At 45.3% G+C, this 23,569-nt stretch overlaps 2 protein-coding genes across 26 annotated transcripts in view; one reads left to right on the forward strand and one right to left on the reverse strand.

Moving 5' to 3' along the window:
• NRXN3 (neurexin 3) overlaps positions 1-23,569 on the forward strand; it is a 1,481,114-nt gene that overhangs the window by 324,574 nt on the left and 1,132,971 nt on the right. The window lies entirely within an intron of this gene.
• Positions 12,398-13,604, reverse strand: LOC127051123 (mannose-1-phosphate guanyltransferase alpha-A-like). The gene has a single exon (XM_050953001.1). It carries the CDS (start codon positions 13,602-13,604, stop codon positions 12,744-12,746), a length of 861 nt encoding a protein of 286 aa, XP_050808958.1. The 3' UTR covers positions 12,398-12,743.

Below are 23,569 nucleotides of genomic sequence, written 5' to 3' on the forward strand. Positions count from 1 at the left end.
CCACCCCTATGCGAGCCATATCAGCTGAAGGTGATCCCGTTTGGGAAGGAACCATGGCTGCTCCTGCTGCAGTTTTGCAGAGTCATCTAGATTAATCAGGACTCTGCTCATTTTCATTGGTTGGTGCAAAATCAGGATGTGTGTGTCTTTGTGGGGGGGTGGGGAGAGGAAGATGGCTGGTGCTAAGTCTAGTGGGCACAATAATCAGAAACTAACCACAGCACATGGTCTGTTGTGTGTAGTTTTATATATTGTTCCCATTACTGTAATGTCTGAGTGCCAGCTTGAGCCGGCTCTGCTAACTGGCACCATTCCGACTCACCAGTGGTCATGAAAGGCTTCAGTCAAATTATCAGGAAGGAAAAAATATAGTTGTGATGAATTCCCCACCCCCTTCTGTCAGCATCCATCAGCTCTTCTAAAAATAGAGATGATGAGTTGGGAGCTATAGAGAAATGAGATAGCGAAATTTACAGTGTGTGTGTGTGTGTGTGTGTGTGTGCGCGCGCGCGCACGCACACACACACGCAGACACACACAAAATAGGGAAAACAGAACCAGCAGCCACTGCCTGCACCAACCAAACCCCAACCTGAGCCTAAAATAGTTGCTGAGACCACTCTAGTCTGAGGTAAGGTATGGGGAGGTACAGAGCCAGGTTAGGGCTGCAGTGGGCAAGGGATCCCTGGAAAGTGCATCTGAAATGAGTATTCCTGCTCTTATAACAGCAGCTGCCTTGTGGGCACTTTCAAATAAATTCCTAAAAATAACAGGGATTTCTGGTCGCAATGACTGGTAAGAGAATTTTTTTTAATTACGAGAAGAATGAAAGGAAGGAGATAGAAGAGATCAGAGAAAATAAGGTGTGATCTCCCTTGAATTGGTGACTCTAGGGTGCCGCGGAGAATGCAGATGTGGGGATTAGGACATGAACTAGTGCTACAGTAAAGAGCCAGTAGCATCTCACTGATGGATCAGACTTTTATCAAATTTAAAGTGGCTGAGTCTGGTTCTTATGAAAATGATAAGCTGGTAATGCTAACTACAGATAAGCAAAGCATAAAGAGGCCCTGTGCAAGACTCACCTCATTTCTGACCTGCAACCTCTCTCTGTTATTCCAGTCCTGGGCCCCTGCACGTGCAGCTCTGCCAGTGCACCTCATTCCTGACTTACAACTTCCCTGCTATCTCAGTTTGTGCCCCTTCTCCCATGCACAGCTCTGCTAATGGGCCTCAATCCTAACCTGCCTAGTGTTACAGTCCTGGGATCCCGTACCACTCTGCAATGCACTTCACAACTGATTTGCCATTTTCCCTGCTATTCCAGTCTTATCCCTTTAGAGATAAATCTGTCAATCGAGTCAAACAGGTTTTATGAGAGGTATATGCTCTCTTGACTGAACTGATACTAGCAAACTCATTTCACTTGTGTCCTAAGCTGAATTCACATGTAAGCGGTGCCATTCCCAGATCCTGATCTTGAAGGCATTTGGAAGGAAGGAGATATTTTCCCATCCCATGGCCTGTCCCTGCTTGTGCCAGGTTACCTTGTGTGCTGTAGCAGACACCACACTGAAGGAGAGCTCTGTACTTGGCAACGTTTCCTCTGATGGGGACCTCAGAATTGTTACTATCGTTACACAGCAAGCGGGGAAAGCTCTTCATTTATTTTGGAACAGGCCACAATGTTTTGGCAGCACATCAGAGCACTGTACACCACAGAAGGGGGATTGAATCATATGTGCAGGAGCATTTATTCCTCCTGAGCATGTAGGTGGGGTGGGAGGAATGGCCATTCTTGCAGAATTATGTTATATATCCACATATTGTGTGTGGGTATCTAATATAATACAGATGCTTGTGACTGGGAGTCTGGCAAATGCATTTAATTGCCATGTTCCCGGTGGGCTAGAATGTTGAAAGGTGGACACTCATTCATTATCAGGAACCCCTACATTCTGGGGGTAGAAAGCCACATTTGAATTTCAACCTTTCCATCTCATGTCACCGAAAGCTCACCAGTCTTTCTGACTGCTCTCCAGATGTGTCTTGAGGGGCCTTTTGTTATACAGTTCTGGCACTCTGGGAGTCTCATTATGAGACTACTGATTACAGGGCAGGGAAACCCCAAATGTGAGATCTAACATTTCAGTCTCTAGTTTAACCATTAATGAGCCCCATAATCCTTTGTCAAGTGAGGTGGGTGTGTTGTGTATGAGGCCTGCCATTTGGAGACACTAAGGTCCACTGAGGTCACTGGTTCTGTGTATTGGGTTTTATGGAGTGAATTATCTACTGAGTAAAGGCATTGTGTATCACAGGGTTAATTGTCCTGCTCGTCCAAAGGGAGATCAACTGGTGTATGTGAATTGCTATCTAATCTATCCTGGCTGAACAGGTCTTCTCCATGTCTGATTATGTAACAACACTCTCCCTATGTAATATAGCCAGATTGCAGTACATCATACTTGCCTTGGTAGCATGACTCCTTCTCTGGAAGGGACTCCAGACTTGCTTTGCTGAGATTGTGGGGGCAGTAAGAGCAACACACTCTCTCTCAACCACATCACCCCAAAGTTCTAACTAACTCTGTGAAATGAGTAGGAAGGAGGAGCTGCTGCTATTTTGGGATTCTATTACTTTATTTATTTTGCTGCTGTGAAAAGGGCCGAGTGGACATTGATTTGGGGAAAACTAGCCCCATAGAGGTGGGATTGTTGTGGAGAGTGTTTTCCATTGCCTTCTGGGTGCCAGAATTGTCTTTGAACCTTCCGCTTCCTTTGCTGGCTTGGGTCTCCTCTGTTTCCCATCTCTCTGTGGCTGCTGGTTGATGAAGAAATGAGGAGGGGACTGATCTCTTGCAGTATATTGGAGTGTGTGTAATATTTATCTTAATTATTCTTCATTATCTGTATTGGGAGTAGTGCCTAGGAGTCCCGGTCATGAGCCAGAACCCTATTATGCTAGGTGCTTGAACAAACAGAATGAAAAGACAATCCTCGCCCCGCAAGCGATTATACTGTAACAATATAAATAGTAAAATATGCTAGTTCATAAGGCAAAAAATCCTCCCCAAAATCATGTTCAGATGCTGCAAGCAGCATCCACTCAGACAGCTTTGTGGGAGGGTGAAAAAATGCTACAAATTTCACTTATGGATGCAGCTGTACATGTTAATAATTATAAGGTAGAGCAGAGCCCTTCTCAGTTGTCATCCTCTGCTGTGCTGTGCCACTGTGCCTGTTCGTGGGTGTCTAAAAGGGCCTCAGAAAGCAAGGGGCTGTGGAGTCCATCTCTTTTAATCTCTTAGAGAATTAAGAGGCATTTTTACATTGGTTTAATGTTTGGCATTCCCTTTAAATGACCCACCCCCGAGGCACTGGAGAAGAGATATGGAGCTGTCCACTCAATTCCAGTCTGACTCAAGGCAGTGTTGGTTGAAAGTTGAAGGCTATTTGGTAGCCTATATGGAATGACGTTTTGGCTCTGTGTTTGTTTGATTCCAAGTCTCAGTAGCTGTCACTTTTGCTCCTGGATAATCTCCACCTCTGATGGGACATACTCCTCACACTGGCCCTGAGAGGGTAAATCTGGCCCAAATCTGCCACTGTAGCTGGCACCTGGAGGAGGAGCCAGGGAGTAGGGATTGATGAATCAAACAAGGCTCAGCTGGAAGCAGGCTGGGCCAGTATGAAATTAAGGGGTTGGAGTAATTCTGCGAGAGGTGGGAGGTGTGTTTAGGACTGTAAAGGGTAGCCTATGAGAGGAGGGAGTTGGGAGGCTGCTAATCCTTGGGGTCTGTGCTGCGTGCTGGGAAGGTAGAAGAAGTCTTAGGGGAATAGCAGCAAGGAATAAGAGTGCAGACCTTTTCTGCTGACTAGAGCAGGGGTTCTCAAATGTCATTGCCCCCTTAGTCCCTTCTGACAACAAAAATTACTACATGACCCCATAAGGGAGGACTGAAGCCTGAGCCTGCCTGAGCCCCATGGCCCTGGGTAGGAGGGCCAAACCCTGAGCTGCACTGCCTCAGGTAGGAAAGGGGCCAAAGCTGAAGCTCAAAGGCTTCAGTCCCAGCCAGGGGCCCTGTAACCTGAGCCCTGCTGCCCAGGGCTGAATCCCTTGGGCTTTGGCCCCAGGCAGTGGGGTTCGGGCTTTGGCTCCAAGTCCCAGCAAGTCTAAGTCAGCCCTGGTGACCACATTAAAATGAGGTTGTGACCCACTTTGGGGTCCTGACTCACAGTTTGAGAACTTCTGAACTAGAGTGTTCTTGAGCTAGAACCTGGAGTAGAGAGTGAGCCTGGGTTCCCCTACCAGCCATGGGGGTCTGTGTAACAGACCAGGCAGAGGGCACCTTGGGACAATTTGTTCTGCAAAGACTTTTTACCCTCCCTACCATCTCCCCTGCCCCAGGAAGGGGAAACCATACAATGACCTGGCCAGAAGGCCAAGTCACAAAAAGGAGGCTGTAGTTCTTGGGGTGAGAGGGGTCTGCAGGGTAAGAGGGCAATGGAAGAGACACCACTGGACGATGGCATAGCACCTGGCAGAGCTAATCCCCAGGAAGAGGTGGCAACTGCTGTGAGTGCACTGCATCACACCACCCTCAACTAGGGGTTTCCCATTTTGAGGTGACACTATTCGTCCACCTAATCTGATGCCCAATGTGATGATGTAAAAGAGAATGCAGCTCCAAATCCAAGAATACGCAGCTGGCTTTGCAGACCTCTGCAGCTTCTACATGGGCAACAGGAAGCTCCACTGAGCAAGACACGGTGCTTAACTCTCCTGCTGCTCCCAGTTTCTCCCCTGCTATCCCAGGGGGGGAGAGAGTGAAATTTATATAACACATTGGTGGTGATTTAATGAACAGTAACTGTAATTAAATCCTTGTCTGAGACACAATGGGTGTAACCTTTATGTTTGTACACATAGCCTGTTAGATTCACTTCCCTGCTGTTTTCTTGCTGGACCTTCTCTGATCGCTCAGAGGCCCTTGTGTAAATTGTGAATAAGCCAGCAAAGTGCTTAGAAGCTGATCTAATGCCAATGTTTAATAATTCTTCTTCTTGTGTGTGGTATCCAAGGGCTTTCCTGAATTCTTGTCCCCTCCACTAGGATCTCTACTCCTGTGCCTGCCACTGTATTGCACATTATAATAATAGGAATTGTTGTCCTTCTGTTCTTCCAAAATGGTGAAAGGGGACAGAGGTGTTGAAATGGAATATTCTTTGGGAATGGTTAAAGGGGACAGAGCTACAGAGCTGTTGGCTAGTGAGGCCCTTGCCAATTTCCCAACAGAGATGTTTACAAAGCTGTTTCCCGAAGGTACTGGCTACGGCCTCAGAGCACCACGTCACCTATGTCTTTGTCTTCTCTTGGATGCATGCAGTTATTCCTTCCCCCATATAAATGGATAAAAACATGCATTTTGCTTTGGTCAGAGGAGTCAGTGTTTAGTGATCTGCCTTGCCATGTGAGACATTGGAGTTTGGTTATCAGCCCTTCACTGGGAGCACTGTAGATGCAACATGTCCAAGCTCTATGGAGGATGGAGAGTACTGTGTTTTTTCCAGTTTTAATACATACATACAGCATACATCTAAGAGTGCTTTACAGCTGTGGATGGACTTAGCCTTCCAAAGCTTCTGGGAGATTGGTCAGTATTCTTCTCCTCAGATGGGGAAAGTGAAGCTCAGAAAGGAGAAGTGACTTGCCCAAAATTATAGAGCGAATCATTGGCAGACTCGGGTAAAATTCCCTGAAAATCCTGTAAATTTAGGGCGTCATCCTCACATGATTCTTAACAGTGGCCCCCTTGACAAACATGTCCTCTGGGATGGAAAGATTGCCTCTCGATGTGGTGTCATTAGTTACTAATTTGGGAAGCCCCAAATGCTCAATTTTAAAATATATATATTTTTGAATTGCTAGAATCATGGTGAACCTAGAACTGCAGCTACAGGTAGGGAAGAGCCAAGCGCAAATAGTGACAACCACAATTGTCTTTGCGTGGGCAGCATCCCCAATGGTGTTTTTCTGTGTGGTGGCAGCAGGGAAAGGGTTAATTGTTGGCTCTGCCTGTAACAACAGAGCTGAGGAGGGGGTTGAGGAGAAGGTTCAGTTCAGTGAAAGTGGCTTTCCGCTTTGAGGCAGCAACAGTGATATTTCATGTCTTGTTTGGTGTATCCTACTTTTAAATGTCAGTCTCTGCAGCCGGCCTTATCTCCCATAGCACATTTCAATTAGGTATTCCAAATCGCGCTCTTTTCTTCCAGGACAAATATGCCAGAGGTGATATTTACTGTTGCAGCAGCATTTTAAACACTGTGGGTTGTTTTTGTTTTTTTTTTAAATCTAGTGAATAGCAATGGCTCCCTTTATAAGAATCATATTAATAATATGGGAAAGAAGTGGAGAATTCTGGGCCCAGCATAGGCAACTTGATTTTAATGAAGAGCTTTTCTTTCCCCTTCCTCTAGCTCAGCCCGAGTGTTATTAGTATTGCCTCTTCATTTAAAATGCTGCCGATGCCTTGAATCATTTTGTAGCCATGTAGATTTCATGGTTGTTCCCAAAATTACACACAAGGCTACCTGGATTAGAAGGTTGCCGGGGGCTGGGGTAATGGAACTTGTGGTCTTTTGATTCAAGAACATAAAACACTGGCCTCTTCAATTTGAACTATGAGAATCTTGTTAGCTGTGGTAGCAATCCACTATAGGCTGTAGCCAGAAGGATTGAAGGGGTGGGGGAGACACCCTCCTACCCCCACGCCTCTGGCATTGCATCCTGAAGAGTGCAGTGATGACAAATACACCAGTGGGTACATTACAACACTCTCTTCAGGGGACAGTTTTTTCCCCCTTGCTCTCTTATTTTCTGCATTTCTCTTTCCTCCTGTTTTTTATTGCTGGGGACAATGTGTATAAAAGCAAGATCACTTTTTGTTCACAGACATCTGACCCTGCTGTTTATTCTCATCCAACCCTTACACCATCCAGTTTATCATCCTCTCGTTGTGGCATCACAGCTCAGCTTTTTCCTCAGCTGTCTGCTGCAGATGCCACAGATGCAGTACTAGAGCAGATGAACACTCCTAAGAGTTGGAGATCCCATTTTATGCAAATGGTCAGAACCAAAAAAAATCTGGGGAAAGAGAGGCAAACAATATCTGCTGTGGAAGCAAATCTGTCTAGGATTGGGATTTCATATAAGAGCACTCCTGCCATCTACTGGCTGCACTATGCCAAGTCTCTTTAGGGATATACCAGTTCCCTCAATGATCTGGATTTGGCTGGATGGGCTCGCTTAGGAGTATATCAGTTGGCTCTAGGCTTGGGTGAATACTGAAAAGAAGTATTTACAAATATTTGTTCAAAAAAAAATGACATGGCTTGACTTTGATTGAATTCACAGCCCCTTTTGTTAACTTTCTGCAGACATTCCTGGCAGTGGGGTTTTTATTCAGATAGTTTGAGGGAAGAGAGAATGGTGAATAACTATGCAAATGTGTATTGGCCTGATTATTTGTGCTGGAAGAACATACTCAAAGCAAAAGCTGGAGTAAATAGCGCATGAATAGATTTGGGCAAATACAGCAAGAAGTATTTGTGAAAACCAATCAACTTTGCTGCTTTTCACTGCCACATTTATTTGCTTCTTCCTGAACAGTCAGGGCGGCAAGGTTTTATACAAGAGACTGTTCGCAGGAAGAAAACCTTTGGGGACTATGAATGAGGATAAATAATAAGTGTGTCCACACAGGAGACCATTCTGAAAAGATTTTTTTCTTCTTCACTCCATAGAGTACTTCAACAGCTACAAATACTCATGGCCAAGAAACTGTTTTTGACTCATCCAGTCAGGGATCAATACCATGTGACCAGAGCTGGTTGGAGATTTCTCATAGACCACTTTTTTTTTCCAGCCAAAAAAAAGAAATCATTTTTTTTGAAAGAAACAAAAATAACTGCAAAATAATTTCATTTAATTTAGAATTGAAAATGATCACATCTTTTAGGGGAGTTTTGTTTTCCTCCTTTTTCTTCCTTTTTTAGCACTAGAAATGAAATTTCATTTTGTTAAATTTTTTCCATTCAAATTGTCATGGAAAATTTTGTCTTAATTTGTTTTGTCAGAATCTTCCATGATTTTTAGCTACAAGCTCCACCAGGACTCTACTGAGCATGTGCAAATTGAATGTTTTCAAAAGTTTACAACTCAGATGTATTTGAGTGTATTTTGTTGGGAATAGAAAAAGGTGCATCCCTGGTACAAAGGCCACCTCCTTGCCAAATTTCAAATTCTTTTTTCCAGACCCTGGAGGTGCTACAGTTTCTTAACAAAACAGTCGTAACATGATGTATTTTTTAACATGACATTTTTCCTAAGCCTTGTTCTCAGAACTGTTTTGGCTGAAACTTAGATCAGCCTGAGGCAAACACTCAAGCATGGAACAGTTAGTTTGATCAAGTTATAAGCAACTAAAACTGGGGTCTTGTATTAGAAAGTGTTGGGCAACCTTAATAATAGCTCTTTTGTTCTGTGTTTGTACGACACCTAGCACAATGGGCTCCTGGTCTATGGCTGGGGCTCCTAGGTGCTTCAATAATACAAATAATGAATAGGCAGCGCTGACAGCTCTCTCTGGCTTGCCAGCTGACTTGCTTCTTCAGCTCATTGAGGAGAGGCCTCTGGTTTGGGGAATGAAGCTTGTGAGTTTGAGCAGTGAGCTGGCACCTGCAGCATGTCTGGGTCAAATTATAAGGATCCAGCAGAAGCCATTGTATGGTTATAGTAGCTGAAGTGATTTGGGACTGTTTTCTTAGAATTTGTTTTCTTAGACCTTTCCAATTCTCTCCTGTTCAAGCTCCAATTACCTGGGAGACTTTGGGCCATGTGGTTTTCACTAATGGCCTCTGTGAATATAGTGCAAGTGCACCCATACCAGTTATGACGTACTTAATTGTATTAAGGAAAATTTTATTATGTGGGCCATACCGTGTTCACTTTACTCATCCTTACCCAGAAAAACTCCCTTTGCATTCTGTGACTAATGGGCCTGATTCTCATTAACCCTAAGGCAACATCTACATTTGAGCTATGAGGTGTGATTCCCAGCTCACGTAGACCTACTCACACTGGCTCTGTCTGAGCTAGCACACTAAAAATAGCAGTGTAGCCGAGTTGCACGGGCAGTGGCACAGGGTATGTACTCAGGCAGTTAGCACAAGCTGCTGTCTGTGCTACCATGGCTACACTGCTATCTTTAGTACTCTAGCTCAAACAGAGCTAGCATAGGTATGTCGACATGAGCTGATGATAGTACCTCTCAGCTCTAATGTATACATAACCTAAGGCAACGTAATGCCTCCCGGAACAGTGTACAGTGGCTTTCAGTTAAATGAGAATTGGGTCTAATGATGATTTTGCCTGAGTAAGGTCCTCTGCATTTAGCCTGGTACACTTAAAAGTCAGCAGATTATTTTGCTTTCTTCATACGGTGTGGGGGAGGATGCTGCCACAAATTATTTTAGGGGTTGCAACTAGATGGATAACACTCTTAAGTTAATATAGTTCCTATAGCTCCCATGTTCAGTCAGCTTCAAGGTAAATTCTGCCTTACTCTACAGTGGTTCTCAAACTTTTGTACTGGTGACCCCTTTCACATGGCAAGCCTCTGAGTGCGACCCCTCCCACTTACACATTAAAAACACTTTTTAATATATTTAACACCATTATAAATGCTGCATGCAAAGCGGGGTTTGGGGTGGAGACTGACAGCTTGTGATGCCCCCATGTAATAACCTCGTGACCCCCTGAGGGGGCCTGACCCCCAGTTTGAGAACCCCCCTCTACCCCATAATTAGTCCTACTGAAGTGGAGGATTACACTGGGTAGAAGTTAGGGCAGATTTTGGATGCGTGTTCATGCTTGGCAAGGGAGGGAAATATTTGAGGAAGGCAGAGCAGTGGACTAAGATATAGCAGACTTGGGTTCTAATCCCATCACTGCTACTGATTGTCCTGGGACAAGTTCTCATCACCTCTTGATGTTTAGGTTTCCTCATCTATAAAGTGGAAGTAAATGATACTGATCTCCTTTGTTAAATGCTTTTGGATGCAAAATGACATGTACTTGCCGACCTGAAGAAGAGCTCTGTGTAGCTCAAAAGCGTCTTTCTCACCAACAGAAGTTGGTCCAATAAAAAATATTATCTCACTCACCCATAGGCGCCAACTTTTTCCGGTGCCGGTGGGTTCCCGTGCCCCCCTGGCCCTGTCCTGACTCCACCCTTTCCTCGCCCCTGGCCCCACCTCCATTCCAACCCCATCCCCCAAAGTCCCTGCCGTAAGCCCCCCCCCCTTCCCTGCCCCTATTGGATCCCTTCTCCGAATCCCCACCCCGGCCCTGCCTCTTCCCCCAGCGTGCCATGTTCCCTCTCCTGCCCCCTCCCTCCCTGCCCCGCGAATCAGCTGTTTTGCGGTGCAAGCGCTGGGAGGGAGGGAGGAGAAGCAGGACACAGTGGTGTGCTCATGGAGGAGGCAGAGATAAGCTGGATCGGGGGGGAAGGGCGGGGAGCTGCCAGTGGGAGCTGAGCACTCACCAATTTTTTTCTGTGGGTGCGCCGGAGTTGGCGCCTATGCACTCACCTTGTGTCTAATATACATGCAAAGTTTCGTTGTTCATTCTGGTTTGCAGGTGTGGCTCTGAAAAGCAGAAACCCAATGACTGGAAATATTTTGCATCCATTCCTCTCTCTGTAAAATCACATCTAGTTCCTCCTCCACAAGCCCTGCTTTTTCTTCCTTTTTTACAGACTGGGTTTCTGAACAGGTGACAGTGATAAAACAAAACTACTCTTTATTTGCGTAGCTCCTGCCTGCTTTTTTTAGGCGCTTTGTTCAAGTGTCAGTCCTGGTTTGTAAAACATGAGCAGAGTTCGAAAAAAAAGAAAGTAATTACACTTCACATCTGGTGCTTCTCCCGACATGGAGCTGCACTCGCTACACTCGGATGCTGGTTTACTTTTATTCTTTTGATTTTCAAATGATTATGTATGTGTGAGAGAGATTTTCACATTTGTGTGTGTGTGTGAGAGAGAAATTCATTTGTTGTTGTTGTCTTCTATTGAGCCTTGTCATAGGGATGAGAAGCACTGTGTATATTCATCTTAATGCAGTCATGCTACCACAAGGCTGTGATCGTGGTCAGTCTTGCAGACTAAGCAGAGCCAAGCACAGTTGAACAGGTGACTTCAAAGGAAATTCCATGGTGCTGCAGTAAGCGGTGCTGGGGACTTTGAATGGAGACTCTTCCCTCTAAATCAGTACCAGTCCCACTGCCCTAGTGTGGTGGGAGGGGGCGTTGTGCTGCTACAGGTGCCATCAGACCAAAGTCCCAGTTACTTGTGGTAGGAAGGGTGAGCCTCTGGTTACAGCACTATTCTGAGAATTGAGATACAATGTGGGTGCTATTCCTGACGCTGCCATAGACTTCCAGCGTGACCTTGGGCAAGTCACTTCCCTTTTCTGTCTGTTTTCCCATCTGTAAAATTGGGATGATGTTTACCTGCCTCCCAGTGAGGCTGTAAATCACAATTTGTGAATATTTGTGAAATGCTTTGAGTTCCTCAGGTATGAGGTGCTACGGAAATGCAAAGAGTTAATATGTATGTTTAATTTTAGTCACTGGAAATCCCATGTCACTGTTTGAAAGGACAGAAGTGTTAGCCCCAATGTCCTGGCTAGACAGTGATGTTAATAATTCCAGTCTATCTCCCTAAATTGCCTTTACTTCCAGACCACATGTAGAGTAGATGAACAGGAGGAAATGGGAGCAGAGATGTAAGCAATGTTGTGGCAAACCTTGACTGTGAAGATGAGTCCCTGTAGCTTATTCTGCAGGTCATAGTCTAGCCTAGTTTTTCTTATTTTTGTTTAATCATTTTCTCCATCCCTGCACTGGGTGAGCTATATTAAAACAGAGTGAGACACAAAGAGCAAGGTGTTGTGTTGTAACCAGTGAATGGCCTGAACCAGAACTCTGGATCACCCTCCTCTCACCTTGAGAAGGTGAGCCTTTACAGTTGGGGCCAATCCCTAACTTTACGTTAGACAGAGTAGTAGTACCATGCAGCTAAAAACCTTTGGTATTCCAGGAACCTCTTCCACGTAGGGCTGGTCAAAAGTTTTCAGCTGAAACTGTTTTTTCAATGGAAAACTAGGTTTTCAACAAAACAATATGTTTCATTAATTTTTGTTTAATTTCCACAGGAAATTTAGATTTTTTTTAATAGAAAAACTGAAATATTTTAGCCAAATATCAAAATATTTTGGCCGAACCCCAAAATATTTAGACTTCCATATTCTGCTATATGTTTTTTTTTTTTGGGGGGGGGGCAGTAGAACAGAAAGTTTATTAGATGAGAGGTACGCACTCCAAACCAGGCCTTGTAGGTACAACCAGGTCCCCTCAGTCAGGGTCTTCTGGGGGGCAGGGAGCTTAGAGCCCAGCCGCAGGGTTCCCTCCAATTCCCCAGCCGACTCTCTCCCTTTGTCCAGTTTCCCCCCGAGTCTCCATTCAGTCACTCTCAGGTAAGGTTCCGCGGGCCAGTTATACGTTGTAACGTTTTTAGAAGGTCTCTTTCTATGAGTCTATAATATAGAACTGCACTGCAACCGGGCCAGGCCCAGAAGGTCCCCAGCTCCCGGCCGGGCCCGTCCCGCCACTCCGCTGGCCCCTCACAGGATGATCTGGTTCTTGAAGCTGCGGCTCAGCTCCTTGTGGGGCAGGACGATGGAGTTGAGGATCACAACCACCGCGGGGATGGTGACGTTACAGCCCAGGATGGTGATGGAGGGCGTGAGCCTGCCGTCCCTGAAGAGGGTCTCGCTATCAATTTTGGCGTAGGGGTCGTTGGGGTTCGGGTCACTGGGCGTCCCCTCAACCCGGGCCCAGCGCCCGATGGTGCTGTCCCAGCCCACAATGCTGTTCAGCACACAGGTGTGATCCTGCAGCGACGCCCCGTGCAGGATGATGGACTCGCGCACACGCACGTCGGCTCCCACCGTCACCCCCTTCCCGATGGAGACGTTGGGACCCAGCACAGCACTGCGGTCGATGGACGCCGTCGGGTGGATATACACGTTCCCTCGGATGGTGGGCCCCCCGGGGCTGTTCGGGGCCAGTCTCTCCGGGTGGCACTGGCTGTACTGGCTGAGGTAGAGGCGGCTGGCGTAGATGGCAGAGCCGGCCGATTTGATCTGGCTCCAGAAGCCGTCGGTTTTGTAGACGTAGAGTTTGCCACGCCCGGCCAGCGCCGTGAAGATGTCCTGCTCCAGCCGGATGACCTCGGCACGCTGCCAGCCATTGGGGCTCTCCTCCAGGAGAAGCTCCTGCTGGGTCCTCTGGAAGACCTCGCCGATGTGCTGGAAGATGGCTGGCGTGAACAGGTAGATGCCGCAGTTGATGATCTCGCTGACGAAGGTGCTGGGTTTTTCCACGTAGTGCAGGACCTCACACGTCTCCGTGTTGGCCACGATGCAGCCGTAGTTCAGGGACTGCTTCCTGTTGTTGCATGGGAGATTGCCTTGTGTCTCCATCTGTGGGCTGGGCACACATCTCTCGTGATATACTATGGCCAGGGACTCCCATGATTTACCATCTACCCCTCCAGGAGGGGACTCTGTGGTGCATCATGGGAGATGTAATTTGACCAAGGAGATCAGCCTGTTGAAGAGAATGGGAGCATAAGACACCCAAACTGCAACTCCCATGAGGCATGTGGCAGAAGTTCCTAATAGAAATATTTCAGTTGGCAATATTCAGATTTTTGCCACAAAATCTAAATTTTATGCAGGAAAAAAAATACACTTTTCCATCTGCCTGTACTCTCTCCACAAAGGATTGTTTTCCATTCTCATTACTATGACCCACTTAAGTGTGCTCCAGCACCATCTAGCTGACACACAAGATAGCTCACCACAAAAGTGAAATGTGAAAACGTAGGGAATTTTGATTTTAGAGATGAAGGCTATGTCTCCATTAGTAGCGCTGTACTGGTACAGGAATAGCAGTAGACTATTCCAGCAAAACACTCCTAGTGTGGACACAGTTATACTGGCAAAGCTGTGTTTTGTACTGGTGTAATAAAGCTGCCACCCTATGAGTTAAGTAATTTATACTGGTAAAAGTACAGCTTAATAATCAGAGGTGAAATGACCAGTGGCTCAGCTGCGAGTAGAACCCACATAGGACAAGTCTTGGTCTAATGCTCTGTCCTCTAAACTATGCTGCCTCCCACATTGAAGAGAATAATCCTGTCCTGAATAAGATTTTCATCTCTGTTTTTTAGAATATTGTGATTGCTTTTAAGATGAGCCAGCCAGCCAAGAAGTGATCCAGGTAATTTTTGGTGCCTGAGACACATCTGGGTACCCCAGTGCCTGCAGTTATTCCTAAACCGCCCATGTTTTTTCTCCTGAGGAGTAGTGGTGGTGTAGAGAGCGTGTAAAGGATGTAAGCAGGAGATGTGCAGGAAAGGGAAGAGGAGCCAGGAGAGGAGAATTACCACCCAGTCTCAAGTTTGAGGGACAGGTCACATCACCTTTGACTTACATCCAGGATGCTTTAAATCCCCCCAAGCTGGGTGCAGCTGCAGGAACATCTCGTAACAAGTTCAACTCCCTCAAAGTGGCAAACCCTCTCCGTGCAATGAGAAAAACAGGAAAGTATGCTGCGGCATACTGCCTGCAGTTATCTTGATGTGATCTCATTTTGCATAGTAATTAATAGGTAGGAGGCACTTTTAATGTTGGAAGTAAAGGGGAGCCAAAGCAAATGCACCACTGTCGACCTGACATTCACATTTGCACGACTGGGGGACATACAATAAATGTCACTGATGGAGCAATATTCATGAAGTAAAAATGTCAGTTTTCAATTTGGCATGAGGACAATTGACATGTATTAGTCTCGCACAGGCTGTTATCATAATTAATACATTAATATTGCAGTCAGCCTTTTCCTGGAAGTAAAGGGGGAGATGGAGGGTAGAGATGCAGGTCTTGCCCTTGTCAGGATTTCTCCACTGGCATCTTTCTTCTCTTTCATAGTGTCCCTTCACACCTGTAGCCCAGGGCTTGGTTCCTCTTTACCAGGCATATACTGGCATTTAGGAACTGCCAGACTAGGTCAGACCAGCACTCAGTGAAGTTCAGTATTCTGTGTTTGACAGTGGCCAGATCAGCTGCAGGAAGGTGCAAGAAACCCTCTAGCGGACAAATATGGAATCACTTGCCCACAGATGGAAGCATTTTCCTAACTCCTGTCACCTTTTGGCTTATGCCCTGGAGCAGCAGGGTTTACATCTCTTCTACAATATTTTTGTCCTCTCTAATGTAACTGTGACTGTTCTTGTTATCCATATCTATGTCCAGTCCTTTTTCTGAATCCTATTAAGCTTGGCCTCAATGCTATCCAGTGGCAGAGAGTTTCACTGGTTAATTATACATTGTGTGCAGGCGGGGGGAGAAACCCCTAATTTTAAATTTGTTGCTTTTCAATTTTATTAAATGGTCTCTTGTTCCTGTGTTATGAGACAGTGAATAAGAGTGCCCGATATACCTCCTATACCATTCATTATTTATAGTGCCTCTAGCCTATCTCCTCATCTATAACCAAACTGTCCTAATGTTATCTGTCTCTCTATTCAGAAGTCTTTCCAGACCACTCTTTTCTCTATTCTCCTCTGTATCTCTTCTATTTCTGCTCTCTGCTTTTTAAGATAGGGTGACCAGAACACAATACAGGATCCAGATAAGGGAATATAATTGATTTAGATTATAGCATTATCGCACTGTACTGTTTTTCACTAAACATACATAAGGTTATTGTCCAGCACATATGATTTTGAATCTTCTTCTTTCACTAAATGTGTAGGTCTCCTTCTGCACTGATGCTGTGAGTGAAGTGATCCAGTCTAATTTTCTGTGCCTAGCAACATGTAAGATACAATAGCAGGGTGAGTGCACTCTCGCTTCATTGCTGGGAGATGAGATGAGCTTTAAGTTACAAGCAAAAATGAATTTTTCTGGGTCCCCTCTTCTGCATATCAGAAAATGATCACACTCTTCAGTCCAACAGGCAGTCTTTGCAAAGGAAAGGTTGGGATAACAGTGGTGGGTGCAGGTCAGGATTGAGGTGAATTGGCAGAACTGTGTGTGCGAAGCCTAAGACTGGAATAATAGGGGGTACTGTGGGTCAGAAATAATGTGTATGGTAGAGCTCATTGGGAGAAGCCTGTATAGTGCCTACTTGTACTATGCTAATCCTACTCCGGACTCTCATTCTCTCATTGTAATGAGTACTGTGGTTTTGGTACTTTCTGGGATGCAGAGCCAATCAAGTATCTAACTGTCATTATTTATATTTATCGTAGTACCTAGGATCCCCACTTATGAACCAGGACTCCATTGTGCTAGGCGCTGTACAAACACACAAAAAAGACACTCCCTGCCCCCAAGAGCTTACAGTCTGAGTAAATGCAGCCCAAATGCCTGACTCACCTACGGTGACACAGCAAATCAGTAGCAGAACTGGGAAGAGAACCTACGAGCCCTCGCTCCCAGTCTGATGTGTGTCCCGGTTTCATTTTAGTCTTTTATTCATTAATGCTATCTTTTCCTTCATCGTTTACTCTTCTGCTTGTTTTTGACTGTGCATATTTTCACCTATGTGGTGCCTCTAAGACTAGGGGCTGTTTACATGCACCGTGGTGTTTTGATTGCTGACTCCAAGCTCCTTATGTGTGCAAACTTTTGGAAATGCTACTCACTTTAAGACTAAACTCAATGTCTGTGAGCACTAGCTCTTTTATGACTGCAGTGAACTTTAGCACCTACCATGGTATGATGTGGAAGGATGTGTGAAGACAGGGCTTTGAGTGATTGATTCATACATAGAAGTTATATGGCATAAGCATCCACGCAAAGACAAACACTCAATGCATAATTTAATGTAGCTTCAAAATTTGATAAACCTTTTAAGTAAACAGTGTGTTTTATCTGCTAAATCACATTACGAAGTCCCAGCAGATGCACTGCGAGGCTGGTGTACATAATTTATTACACCCTTTATATGTGTTGTGTGTAATCATGTTAATTATTTATAACTTACTGCTACCTGCAGATGTGAGCGCGGTGAAGTTACACTGCACTGAGAGACATTTACTGTAGAGAACATGGTATTATTTGATTAGTCTTCCCCCTAAAGGCCCAAACTGCATCTGAAGATAGCCTTGTGGTTTAGGCACAGGACTGGGGCTTGGGAAATCTTTGCTTTATTTATGGCTATGCCAAAGAGTGTGTGTGTGATCTTGGGCAAGCAGGGATCTTTCTGTTCAAACCCAAGTGTTGAGAGAAATCAGTTTATGTAGATTGTCAAAATTAAGGGGAAGATGCAGGTGATAAAAACATGCATTTCTGTGATGATTTACAGCAGTGGTCTTAAACAGGGATATGTGTACCTGTAGAGGTACGCAGAGATGTTTCAAGGGGATACATCAACCCATCTAGATATTTGCCTAGCAAGAGGCTACAGAAAAAGAACTAGTGAAGTCAGTACAAACTAAAATTTCATACGACTTGTTTATACTTCTCTGTACACTATAATGTAAGTACAATATTTATATTCCAATTGATTTGTGTTATAATTACATCTCTACCTCAATATAATGCGACCCGATATAACATGAATTCGGATATAACGTGGTAAAGCAGTGCTATGGGGCCGGGGGGGGAGGGCTGTGCAGTCTGGTGGATCAAAGCAAGTTCAATATAATGTGATTTCACCTATAACGCGGTAAGATTTTTTGGCTCACGAGGACAGCGATATATCGAGGTAAAGGTGTATATGCTCTAATGAGAAAGTAAGCGAAGTTTCAGTAATAGTGTGCTGTGACGCTTTTGTATTTTTCTTCCTGATTTTGTAAGCAAGTATTTTTTAAGTGAGGTGAACCTTGGCATATGGAAGACAACTCAGACTCTTGAAAGCGGTACAGTAGCCTGGAAAGGTTGAGAGTCACTGGTTTACAGCTCTATAGTGAACGGACCAAGGTGCAGTCAGACCAAATGTGGCCTGTGGAGCCATAAGATGTGTCCCATCATAACTGCAGGGTGAAGACAACAGCAGCAGATTTCTGTTGCTGGGAAATTCAACGAACAGGCATTTTCTACCCATTTGCTAAGGACAATACATGTGTTAGCAATAATTCTAGTTGGTCTTGCATCAGAGGTGAAAGTAAGCTGGTACGGTCCAGTACAGCATACCGGCAAGAGCCAGTATGCCGTGCCCAGACCACACCAGCTTCCACGGCAGGGATTTAAAGGGCTCAGAGCTCCCCGCTGCTGCAGGCAGCCCAGAGCCCTTTGAATCCTGCCCGCGGCTCCAGCGGCCGGGCTGGGGCCAGGATTTAAAAGGCTCAGAGCTCCCCACGACTATATATAATAATGTTACTCCTCTTGAAGTTTGGATGAAAGGTGCTATATTAGTGCAAATTATTTCCAAGAACACTCTTGGCAATAAAGATCCAATTTCAAAAAACGCATGGAAAACGAACAAAAAGAGTGGCAAATACCTTTGAAGCGAGTCCCTTCTCCTCTTTTAGGAGTATTGTCAAGGATACCGTTTGCATTGCAGTCTCCCAACTCTGCCTCTGGGTGACTCTCATCCTTCATGCCTGTGCTGCTGAACTGAGAGTATTGGAAGCCTTCAGTGTTGTAACATAGAGCAGCAACTGGCAAAGCTACATCTCAAGATACGCATCCTTTCCAGTAATACGGTGGTTGCCAAGCATGTATATTTGCTAAATACTTGGCAACTACAGAATCTCATAATGCACCAGATTTACTAGCAGAGAAAGGAAGACTGCCAAGGGAAGACACACTATTGTGTCTATGCAGCCATAATAAGATTAGTATTGAGGTGGTAGAGGATAATAACAATCACTGTACTTATCTTCGTTGGTTCACGTGTCTGATGCAGCACCAAGGAAAAGTTAAATTGCATTCCCAGAGCCCCTTAACGGACATAACAGGACATAGGACATAACAGCATGTGAGATACTTTGTACTCAGAAGCAAGGCAAATGTTTTTCTTTCCCACTTTGCAGAATTTCCACATTTGACAAATGTCCTTTAAGGAAAGTGGACCCCTAAAGACAGTGTACCCTTGAGGGTACGCAGAGATTTTTCAGGGGCACATCAATTCATCTAGATAATTGCCTAGTTTTACAACAAGCTGCATAAAAGGCTCTAGCGAAGTCAGTACAGATTAAAATTTCATACAGATAATTACTTGTTTATACTGCCTTATACACTGAAATGTAAGTACAATATTTGTATTCCAGTTGATTTATTTTATAATTATATGGTAAAAATGAGCAAGTCAGCAATTTTTCAGTAGTAGTGTGCTGTGACACATTTGTATTTTTATGTCTGATTTTGTAAGTAAGTAGTTTTTTAAGTGAGGTGAAACTTGGGGATACGTCAGACAACTCAGACTCCTGAAAGGGTTTCAGCCGTCTGGAAAAGTTGAGAGTCACTGCCTTAGGAAACATGAATGAGAATGACTGACTGAAAGTTATATATCTCACCTTTCATTCCAAGTGATCTGAAAATTCTGCATAAATTTTATATATCCAGGGATCATTTTAGGTACCATTGGACTGCAGCCAACTCTGGAGTGGCATGCAGTTGCACCACAACAGTATATTTTATTTTGGGATAAAAAATTCTGATGACTACTGTATCCAATTGATATCGTAGGGAAGAATTTTGGGTGGTAGAATGTCACAATCCAGGTTAGATATTAGACAGGATACTGGAGCTACCTCCATTTTTCTGAATAGTGTCATAAGATCTTTAATGACAGAGGGGTCAGGACCTTGGTTTATTCCCAGGTAAAAAACATGCTAAACTGAAGGTAAGGTTGACTACATAGCAGTAACATAGGGGGAAGAACATTACAGTGATGTTGTAGTTATTCCCCAAAACAGGTGTCACTAACCCAGGAAATTCAGAGTTAAGTTTAAACTTAAAAGAAACCCAAACATGTTAAGGAATGAAAATCCACAGTAAAAAAACCCTCAAATAACCTTACCTCTGCCCTGTAGTGACACCATGTAAATCTAACCCATTGGTCAGTGTGTGGTATGTTTCCTCCTCTCTGCCTAGTCCATAGACTCCTAGCTACATAACCTGGTTCTTCAGCGCATGCTGTAGAGAGTCGAGCTGCTGGCTCTGAAGCTCCCTGTTTTGATCCCTGCTTTAGTGGCTCTGACACAATAACCATACAATATGAGTAATACAGGGGTCGGCAACATTTCAGAAGTGGTGTGCCGAATCTTCATTTATTCACTCTAATTTAAGGTTTTGCTTGCCAGTAATACATTGTAAAGTTTTTAGAAGATGTCTTTCTATAAGTCTATAATATATAACTAAACTATTGTTGTATGTAAAGTAAATAAGTGTTTTAAAATGTTTAAGAAGATTAATTTAAAATTAAATTAAAATGCAGAGTCCCCCGGACCAATTGACAGGACCCGAGCAGTGTGAGTGCCACTGAAAATCAGCTCACATGCCGCCTTTGACAAGTGTGCCATACATTGCCTACCCCTGGAGTAATACATACTAGTGTGTGTTGTCCTAGATTAGATACATTTCCACCATCGTGTCACTAAGGACTGTCAGTGCTACAGTCTTTCCTAAGGGCAGCGTGGCTTTGCTCCCATTGGGAATAATGGGAGATGGTGGCCATTTTGAGAAAAGACCATCTTAAATCCTATGGCTTCATTCCTATTGAGAAGGAGAGGAGACAGCAGTGATTTTAAATGAAGACAGTTCTTCACTCTGATGAAGAATACTAACAAAAAATAATCATTAATCCTAAAAATACATTTATCAAAATATAGCTTATACACAGAATTTCTGAGAGTTAAACTATATGGGAAGTTTTAAGAGTCTGCATCATTCCTTTACAAAGCTATTTTGGGACAAAAATGGTTTGACATGGAATGCTAAATTTCTTAAAAGACCCAATTTTTAATTAATTTTTAACTAAAACTAATTAACATAACACTGCCTGCTTTCATGATTTTATCAAGAGTTTCCCAATTTTTAGTGTCTTTTTTAAAGCCTCAGATGCTGGAATCTGTAGATTGAATAATTATCTCAGTTTTCATTTTAAAAAAAGTAAATTTCAAGCCCTCATGGGTTATAGAGAAAACGTTGAAAATGTGAAGCTAGTGTGTCCTAAAGGATCATAACCCAGAAGGCAAATAAATAAATAAATGTTGGATCCTTTTTATTGTAATTACATGACTCTTAAGACAATGTCATGATCTGGGGGGAGGGGCTGAACTCCTGGTTTTTGAACATTTGGGCTTTGCAATACAGTTATGAATGTATTTGTAGTTATTGCAAAAAAATTTCAGCCCTCAGAGTAAGTGCTATACCAGGGGTCGGCAACCTATGGCACGTGTGCCAAAGGTGGCACGTGAGCCGATTTTGCCTGGCACGTGGCTGCCGACGGGGTTCCTGGCCGCCGGCCCCGCTCAGTGTCCTGCCGGCCTGAGGTTCCGTTCACTCAGCCCTGAGCCTGCTGCGGGAGGGGCGGCGGCAGCAGCTCACATTCCCGGGAACTGCAGAGCCCGAGCACGGCAAGGGGGGAGCCAGGGGGCACATGGGGACCGCCGCCCTCATGCATCCACTGCAGGAGCCCCCCCCCCCCGGGGGGGCACAGGGCCACAGCCCGGGCAGGCGCATCCCCTGGCTCCTTCCTCACTGCACTTGGGTTCTGCAGCTCCCGGAAGTGTGAGCGGCTGCCACAACCGCAGCTCCCCCCTCCCACTGCCTCAGTACTCTGTGTGGGAGGGACTGTGCGCACAGCAGCCCGGCAGCGTGTTTTGCCTCCACGTGGAGCCAGGTCTGACCGGCATGGGCATGGTAAGAGGAGTCCCAGGGAGCAGTCAGGCAGCAGAGGGAGGATTGGATGGGTCAGGAGTTCTGGGGGTCCTGTCAGGGTGTGGGGAGTGGTTGGCTGGGGTGTGGGAGTCCAGGAGGTCTGTCTGGGGCCAGGGATGTGGATAAGGGTTGGAGGAGTCAGGGGACAGGTAGGGGGTTGGTACCTAGGGGGCAGTTAGGGAGGTCTCAGGAGGGGGCAGTCAGGGGACAAGGAGCAGGTAGGCTTAGGTAGGGGGTGGGGTTCTGGGGGGGGCAGTTAGGGGCAAGAGTCCCAGGAGGGGGCAGTCAGGGGACAAGAAGCAGGGAGGGGCTTGGGGGTTCTGACGAGGGCAGTCGGGGTGGGAAGTGGGAGGGAGTGGATAAGAGAGGGGCTAGGGCAGGGCTCTCCTCTCTTTTTGATTGTTGAAATATGGTAACCCTAGGCAAGGGGAGAGCCAGGGGGCGCATGGGGGCTGGTGCCCGCATACATCCACTACAGCCTGCAGGAGCTGCCTGGGGGGCGCCAGGCTGCCGCCTGGGCAGGAGGGGCAGGGAGGTCATGACTGCTCCCACTAATGGTACTGCCGCCTTTGCAAGGCTGCTGCCCCCCTGTACTGTGCCAGCTCCTCCATGGCTGAGGCTCGCTGCTGCCGCAAGTGGGATGCTCTGGCTCTCTGGTGCCTCCAGAAGGCGTCTCCTCCCTGCCAAGCTGCTGCAGCGGCCCAAGCCCAGCAAAGCCAATGAGTAGACTTGGGACAGGGGCCACTGGGGTGGGTTGGGGAGGGCTCGCGGGGGGGCTGTGCACCCTCCAGGGGAGTTCAGGGGGCAGGGAGGGGGGAACCTGGTCTGGGGAGCAGCCTCTGGGCACGGCTGGCCCCTGGGGTCTATAAAGGCTCGTTGGGATTTGCCCCTCAATGACCCTCTGTGCAAGGGGGCGGGGCAAAGTGGAAGTTTAGCTTAGGTTGCAAAATATCCTTGCACTGGCCCTGCCCCGGGGAGTGTGTGCACACAGGTTAAGAACCACAGCACTAAACTGATAAGATCTGCATTTTAATTTAATTTTAAATGGAACTTCTTAAACATTTTAAAAAACTTGTTTACTGCACATACAATAATAGTTTATAGACTTATAGAGAAAGACCTTCTAAAAACGTTAAAATATATTACTGGCACACAAAACCTTAAATTAGAGAGAATAAATGAAGACTCGGCACACAACTTCGGAAAGGTTGCCGATCCCTGTGCTATACTTTTTGGGAACATGCGTAGTCATCTTTCTACTTTAAGTGTAAAGCTTAAGTATGAGCTGTGATTGGTGCTTCCAGAATACATCACATTGTAAAGAGGAATTCAAACCACTTCATTCAGAGAGTTTATGATTTCAGAGGAGGAGTTGGATAGTGATGTCATAGGAACTGGGAGAGAAAGTTCTATAAGAGATTAGCAATTAGTGATGTCACATATAGTTTGGAAAACTGGGCATAAACAAATGATCCAGATTGCTCTGTGTTAGTGACCTGTCCTCTTCATTATTTACCAATCCCACTATTTTTGGATCATCTGCAAAC

The sequence above is a fragment of the Gopherus flavomarginatus genome, chromosome 5, assembly GCF_025201925.1.
Source record: "Gopherus flavomarginatus isolate rGopFla2 chromosome 5, rGopFla2.mat.asm, whole genome shotgun sequence".
Lineage (NCBI taxonomy): Eukaryota > Metazoa > Chordata > Testudines > Testudinidae > Gopherus > Gopherus flavomarginatus.